Source organism: Hyperolius riggenbachi, chromosome 12 (assembly GCF_040937935.1).
Source record: "Hyperolius riggenbachi isolate aHypRig1 chromosome 12, aHypRig1.pri, whole genome shotgun sequence".
NCBI classification, from domain to species: Eukaryota; Metazoa; Chordata; class Amphibia; order Anura; family Hyperoliidae; genus Hyperolius; species Hyperolius riggenbachi.
The window spans coordinates 211,613,715-211,621,530 of record NC_090657.1 but is presented as its reverse complement, the minus strand read 5'-3'; the positions used below and the strand labels follow the sequence as shown (position 1 = coordinate 211,621,530).

Below are 7,816 nucleotides of genomic sequence, written 5' to 3'. Positions count from 1 at the left end.
TGGAACAAGCATGTAGCTAGTGGAGTGACACCTGGAACAAGCATGCAGCCAGCGGAGTCACACCTGGAACAAGCATGCAGCCAGGGGAGTCACATCTGGAACAAGCATGTAGCCAGTGGAGTAACACCTGGAACAAGCATGCAGCCTGCGGAGTCACACCTGGAACAAGCATGCAGCCTGTGGAGTCACACCTGGAACAAGCATGCAGCCTGTGGAGTCACACCTGGAACAAGCATGTAGCTAGTGGAGTGACACCTGGAACAAGCATGCAGCCAGCGGAGTCACACCTGGAACAAGCATGCAGCCAGGGGAGTCAAATCTGGAACAAGCATGTAGCCAGTGGAGTAACACCTGGAACAAGCATGCAGCCAGCAGAGTAACACCTGGAACAAGCATGCAGCCAGCAGAGTCACACCTGGAACAAGCATGCAGTCAGCGGAGTCACACCTGAAACATGCATGCATGCAGCCAGCGTAGTCACACATGGAACAAGCATGCTGCCAGCAGTCACAACTGGAACAAGCATGCAGCCAGCAGAGTCACACCTAGAACAAGCATGCTGCCAGCAGAATCTCAACTGGAACAAGCATGTAGAGACCTCTGAAAATTATGCAAAATACGGACACATGCTGCTGCATAGATGAGCATGTACACCGATTGGTGATTCACTGAATGGAATGGGGTGGCGCCGCACACCTAGTGGGAGGAGCATCAGCCATTAACAGTTACTTCCTTGCTGCTAGTATGAACAGGACCACCCCCTAATGCATACATCACAGCTGCTTGGCATTTTTGTCAAAAACAAATCAAAATTTGTCCTCCACAGACAGACACAAACAATGGGTCTTTGTTTTAATATTTAATGAATTTTTTCCCATAATCCCACGCACTCCCGCAGTACACAGCCCCTCCTCCTCTTCATCATCATCACCTCTGGTCGCGGTGGTAAAATAAATAGGTAAATAGAAAGTCTTTAATCCATGAAGAACACATCAGAAATCGATTTATTCCAGATCAAGCAGCATTCACAATTTGTTATATTGGATAACAGGAACAAGTCAATATTTTCTGGCCCCTCCCTTTCCTTCCCTCCCTCCCCCCCCGACCAGCGGTTTCGGCAACATTACAGATACCCGATAAACTGGTCTACTTGAGGCGCCATGCAGTCCACTCTCCGGAGACGAAAAACAACATTTCCTTCCCTTCTTTTAAAAACTAGTGATTTTTAAAATATTGTAAACAAGGGTCCCCAGCTTTGGACAGAGGACTCGGTCTCGCAGTGCGCTGCAATGAGTAAACTCGGTTTCATTGGGTGACAGTCATTCTTTTGCGGCCTATTTCGTATAAGAGATTTGAATAAAACGTATGAATTCAACTGATGTGACCACCTTTTTAAAGTTTCAGTCAGCAAATTTTATTCCTCATGCTGCAAAGTTTTTTTTTCACTTTTTCAAATTTTTTGTGAGTATCCTTTGATATATCCCCCTCGTAGTTTATAAAACACACACCCCTGCTACTTTGCGGAACGGCAGGTATCTCCGGTTAAAAATATTATAGTAAACTGTTCTTCTAAGAGGGTTTTGGTGATTGGGGAAAAGTCTGCAATATACGGTGTTAATATAACACATATATACGGAAGATCTAACCAGTTGTTACAGTGTGGAATAAAACTGATGAAATGCCCATCACCATCATCACATGGCGGGAGGAAACGCCTTATTGACGGGTGTTCAAAAACGTGACTTTTGTGTCCTGAGTACGGTGCCTCGTGAGGAGGCCCTACCGGATGAAATGTGATGGATGTCTAAGCGTCATCATCTTGAATTTTAGTTGCTGTTGAAGTTGCAGCCTTGCCTGTTCTAGAAAGCTGTCCTACATCTAACGCAAAAGGGTCGACATCGTAGATGCGCCAACACGACCAAAGTGTAAAGCAGCCATAAATGTCACCAGCTGTGACTTAAAACTTGAGGTTCTCCTAATCTTAGGGCAGGAGAAATCGATAAACTGAGGCCAGTCGGAGGTTGAGAGATTTGTCTCCACTTATAAGAAACATCTCCACAACGGTCTCAACCAATGGTTGGGGGTTTTTAGTCTGTCTGTCAACCTACATAATTCCCAACCCTGATCATCGCATACAAAATCGGAGGTGCTGGGCTGGTTGTCAAGCTCATGAAATTGGAATTTCCTTCCAAAAAGTCACCATTGTGTATGCGCGTAGCGGGAAAAGGCTCTTTGGGTATAAACCCTACAGGTTAAACCCTGAGCACCCGCTATTCCATGTGACATCACTCATTAGGCTCTATAAAGGCACAAGGAAAAGAGGTGATCAGAAGCAGCCATGATATAGCTGCAGGGAGGAATAGAGACTAGAAGTAGAATTTTTGGCTTAAAAAAAATGACTTTCTGCCACCACAACCCCCCCTCCCCCCAGTTCTATATACAGACCCTTCAAGCTTTCCCCACAGTCCGCTCATAGGTGAAGAAATAAAGAACGTGATTGGGCAGTGGGTGGGGTACCCTGGCATACGCATGCCGCTGGTTCGTTAAAGCAATCCATCTCGAGAGGATCCTCCGAGGTCCGAAAAAGCAGCTGTCAAACGCCAACGCACAAGGCCTTCCCTTCACGTCTGGACGCAGGAAGACCGGAGAAGTGGCCAGGTCTCGCCTTTCTCCATCCCGTGGCTATCTCACTCGTTTCTCAACCGAATATATAGACATGTAGTAATCGTTGCTACCAACCGCCAAGTGGGGCTGCGGAAAGGAGACAGGAGTATATAAATTAGTACAATAAGCACAATGCCTGTCGCTATTGCGTGTGTGAGGGGGTACTCATGCTGGGTGTGTGTCTTTTTGTCTTATAATGTTCTAACTAAGTGCTGGTTCACACGGACGCTTGGCGGTGTCTACCGCCAAGCGTTCTGGACTTGTCTGCTAAACGCTCCCGCGGTTACCGGCGATTATCGGCGATTGCGCAAACGCGGTGTTCCGATCCTGGTCGGTTTGGCCGGCCCTAGAAGCCGCATGCGATACCCAAGGTAGCCTAGCCGCCGCGGCTTCATGTCCCCTTGAGGGGTCGAGAATCGCCGATTGCCGTACTGCCGCACCTGAACGAGCAAAGCCAGACTGAATGCTCAGTCGGGGATTTATCAGGGCTGCTAACAAGCAGGCTGAGCAGTGAAGGATGAAACAGAGAGCAGGGTAAGAGTTTTCTCTAATGTCCCCACTGATATATATGGTAAGATACATGAGGGTGCTTCATCTCTGGTTCTCTTTAACCTTCCTGCCTTATGGACGAGCTTGACTCGCTCAGGGTAAAATAGCTGGAACTAGTATGGATGAGTCAGGCTCATCCAGCAGCTTTTAGGCAGGGTTACGTTTATTTGCATGCATTTTTTGCATTAAAATATTTGCATGCTCTGCAAACCTGCATTCAAAAAAATTTGCAAACGCACGCAAATTTGAATGCAAAAAAAAAAAACCCCAAAACAACAAAAAATAAAAAACTGAAGACTGGGGAAATGGTGGCCTGCCAGGAAGGGGAAAATTAAATCAAATGTATTTTTTCACATGATTTTGTGTTTGAACCTTTTATTACACCCAAAATGAACACACATGTTGGTAAGTTACAGGAAAAACGTTCATGGAAGAAAACTTGTAACTAAAAAAAAGTTCCCCTGGGGGGTACTCACCTTGGGTGGGGGAATCCTCCGGATCCGATCGAGGCTTCCCCCGTCCTCCTCCGTCCCATGGCGGTCTTGCTGTGCCCCTCCGAACAGCGGGGATGTAAATATTTACCCTCCCTACTCCAGCGCAGGATCAGCTCTCTGCTCGGAGATAGGCGGAAATAGCCGATCGCTGTCGGCCAGCTCTACTGCGCAGGTGCAAGTCTCCTGCGCCTGCGTAGTAGAGCGGACCCGACAGAGATCGGTTATTTCCGTCTATTTCCGTGCTGAGAGCCACAACAGCACCACCCGCAGGACCCAGGGAAGGTAAATAAATCAGCGCTTATAAGGCTTGTCGGGGGAGGATTCTGGGACACTTCGAGGGAGCCAGCGCTGGACTGCCTGCAGCTACAGGGATGGAGGAAGCCTCATTGGGACCCTAAGGCTTCCCCCTCCCGAGGTGAGTACCTCCGGGAGGATGTTTTTATTGTTACAGAGTCTCTTTAAAATTAATTGCAATACTTTTTGAAATACAGCAGAAATTGAAAGCCAGGGAGGTTGAATGAAATTTTAAGTGAAAAGTGAAGTGGCGAGGTACTTACCTGGGGTGTCTTCCAGCCCCCTGAAGTCTGTTCCCCCAGGTGTCCCCCTCTGAACGTAGCTGGGAGTGCTCTGTGCTTTCCCAGTAAGTAAAAATTGCTACTGCGCATTTGCAAAGTGCTCCTGGCCACAGGAAGCGCAATCGAGGAGGTGCATGGCCAGCACTGCGCATGTGCGGTGACCGGCTTATAGATGGGGACACCAGGGGAACGGAGCAGAGTGGAATGACAAAGAGGGGAACATTTTGCCATGACTGCCAAACGGAATAGGGTTTTGCAGTGATTGTCAGTGTGAAACAGGGCCCTAAGAGATCTGGATAAACTTGGGTATCTATATAAGAAATAAAGGGGCGTGTCTTCAATCAAAGAAATAAAAAACCCTCTAGTGCCAGTAGTAAACATGATTCCTCCCATGCTGCGTGATTGACAGGATAAGGGGATTTGTAGTACTCCTTTTCTTATCCTCATAACACTGGTTTCTCCTTTGTTTTGTAAAAATGTTTCTCTCCTCACAGTCCCTCTTTAAACAGGCTAAGGGTAAACATGCTAGATATTGCAAGACAATGTGATTTTGCAGTTGGAATGAACGTCTAGGTTCCTAACATAAGCATGTGACACGTACCCAGTGCGGATGGAACGCTAAGCAGCTGATGGCGCCGATCCTCTGACCCATGAATCCATCATAGTATTTTATATTGCTGATCAGGTCTCCGCTTCCATTGTATAGAGCTATAAATTGGTTCATAGAACCACTAAAGAGAAAGCCAGGAGAAAACACAACATTGTTATTGCAAGGAGACTAGACAACGTCAGGCAGAGCGGTGTGATGTCTATGTGAATATGTGCATCAGGGACAGAGAGGGGACATAGGAAGGTGGACACGAGATAGAGAACAAGGGGGGGGGGGGGGGGGGCGCGGAACACTGGACACATGGGGACTGACATAGGGGACGGAGGACACAAGGACACAGGGACAGAGGACACAGGGACAGAGGACACAGGGACAGAGGTCTGAATATGTATTGTTTGGACTATAAGACGCACTGACTTTCTTGACGCACTTGGGGAGAAAAAAAATGTGTCTTATAGCCCGTAAAATTCGGTAAAGCAGATTTGGCGTGGCTGACTTGTGCACCTAACGGTGTCTCAGGGTTGTATACTTGGTGAATGGTCTGTTAAGTTAAAGCAAACCTGTAAAGTAACAAAAGTAAACAAAAATACATACATATTATTAGGGGCCTCCTTCTACTGAAGTATCGATTTTCTTTTTTTGGTCGCTTCAGGAACATTTTAATCTACTGGCAGCTTTAAAGGAATTCTCTCGTTTGAGATAAGTGCACAGCTTTTGACCTCCCCCAGCAGAACTTGTGCTGTAAATTCTTGGAATGCTTTGATCTCTCTCTACTAGCAGAAAATATACAAACTGAAAGCAGAAGTCCTCCGTTAGGCTCCCTGCACACTGCAATCGATTCTTTTTCTGATTTTTAATCGTTACTGCATGCTGCGGTTTTTCTGCGGTTTTCTGTTAGCATTCAGGGAAAAATCGGAATTGCACATCGGATTTGCAGTAGTGTGCAGGGAGCCTTATTGTCTCGCACTGCACTGCCCCCTAGTGACAAATGGCCATAAATACACATTACAGCAGTACTAATTAGTAGCAAGGAAATGTAAGAAATAAAGTGCTAAAATAAATTGGCCTGAAGCACTTTCAGGCCTCTAAATAAGTTGGCTAGTAAGAGGTATATAATGTGTCCCTGGCCAGCTCAATCAGCTTTATCTATGTACCCAGAACAGAGAGTGTTAGAGATCTCTGTATCGGGAGACACCCCAGTTCTCTGTGCCCCTTGTTAGTACTGCGTGATGACTCACCATGCAAAGAGGTTGGCCTGCGGGTGGTAGTCCAGTGTAGTCAGACCTTTGATGGTCTGCAGTGTGTTTATAGACTCGGGCAATCTGGGATCGAAGTAACGCACATCTCCGTTCACGCTGCAGACAAAAAAGTCATCAGATTGAAACAGTGTACGGTTATACGGCAGAGGCTGAAGGAGAAGGCGGGGCGGAGGAAGTTGCATACCTGACACTCAGGATGTTGCCCTCCGGCTGTTGCTGCAGGTGAGTCTTCACCACCCAGGCCGTGTGCTCCCGATACGTCATGACCCGGCTGTAAGGGGAGAAGGAACGGATTGAGTGGGTGGTCACATGACTCACAGGAGATCAAAGCGTAGCATAAAGTGGACCTGCACTCTTGCACAGGACAGAAAGCAAACAGAGAAATCCACCCTGTACGTATTTACAGAGTTTAGCTTGTCTAGTTCCTTCTCATCTGTGACTAATCACAATTTGTAATTTGATCTCTCCGCTGTGTCAGCTCAGGTGTCTCCTCTGCCACAGCAGTGCAGCTAATTTGTAAACACAAGAGGTTAAGCCTATGTCTGCCTCCATGAAAGCAGGAAGTAGACACACTGCAGATGTATTGCAGAATCTGTATCAGCTGCAACAAAGTTGATAAGCTGAATGTTTTCTTTAAAGGGAACCTAAACTGAGAAGGATATGGGTTTTTCCTTTTAAAAGAATACCAGTTGCCTGATTCTCCTGCTGATCCTGTGTCTCTAATACTTTTAGCCACAGCCCCTCAACAAGCATGCAGATCAGGTGCTCTGACTGAAGTCAGACTGGATTAGCTGCATGCTTGTTGCAGGTGTGAGATCCAAATACTACTGCAGCAAATAGATCAGCAGGTCTGCCAGGCAACTGGCACGGTTTAAAATAAAACATCCATATCCCTCTCAGTTTAGGTTCCCTTTAAAGTTAATTATGTTGTTGCCAATCTTGTAGAGCAGAGAGGACGTTCTGAATTAAAGTCCACTTTTTTTGCCTGAATATTCAGCCCCCCGCCCTCCCCAAGATCTACCGTCCAGGCCCCTAGCCTCCATCTTCCAGCCTCCCTTCCTTGGTGCTCACTCCTGTCAGCAAATGTAGAGAGGTGCTATATATTACCTGCTTCTGGTGGCTGGACAGGTCCTCTTCCCTCCCCTCTTCAGTGTAGCTCCGCACTGTGCAACCACCCACCATGCAGCTCCCGTCATGTGACAGGCATCGCGAGCCGCATGGTGATTGGCTGCCAGGCATGCAGCCACAGAAAAGAGGGGAGTGAGGACCTGTGTCTCTGCCAGAAACAGGCAATACATAACACTAAGCTGTTGCTTTGTATTTGCTGATAGAAGTGCCCCCCTTCCCCCGCACAATGGTTCAAGCCACAGCAGATATTGTTATGCCCCCAAGCATCTGCCAACCCTGCAACCCTACCCACCCCCCCCCCCCCCCCCCCTTAGTCTTTGAGATAGCAAGTGATTTCAGGGAAAGGCGGCCCTTCTTGGAACAAGAAATCCATGGAGGCGTTTGCAAGGCCTTACCAGTCGTTCTGCGCCATCCGCCGGTCAAAGACTCGCACAGAGCCGTCCCCAAGTCCCGCCACGATGAGGGAGCGATGAGAGTCACATGACAGGCTGGTGACACAGCTGTCTGCTCCAGTGGGAATGTCCTACAGACACAAGA

At 47.6% G+C, this 7,816-nt stretch overlaps 1 protein-coding gene across 2 annotated transcripts in view; it reads right to left on the bottom strand.

The window, feature by feature from the left end:
• Positions 1–846: 846 nt before the first annotated feature.
• The window catches only part of RPTOR (regulatory associated protein of MTOR complex 1), a 411,258-nt gene continuing 404,288 nt past the window's right edge, over positions 847–7,816 (bottom strand). For both annotated transcript variants that reach the window (XM_068263876.1, XM_068263877.1), the window contains 5 exons: positions 7,675–7,802; positions 6,336–6,422; positions 6,131–6,247; positions 4,884–5,013; positions 847–2,751 (listed from right to left, as the gene is read on the bottom strand). In XM_068263876.1, coding sequence (XP_068119977.1) covers positions 2,683–2,751; positions 4,884–5,013; positions 6,131–6,247; positions 6,336–6,422; positions 7,675–7,802 — 531 coding nt within the window. In that variant the 3' untranslated portion in view covers positions 847–2,682. The remainder of the gene's footprint in view (positions 2,752–4,883; positions 5,014–6,130; positions 6,248–6,335; positions 6,423–7,674; positions 7,803–7,816) is intronic.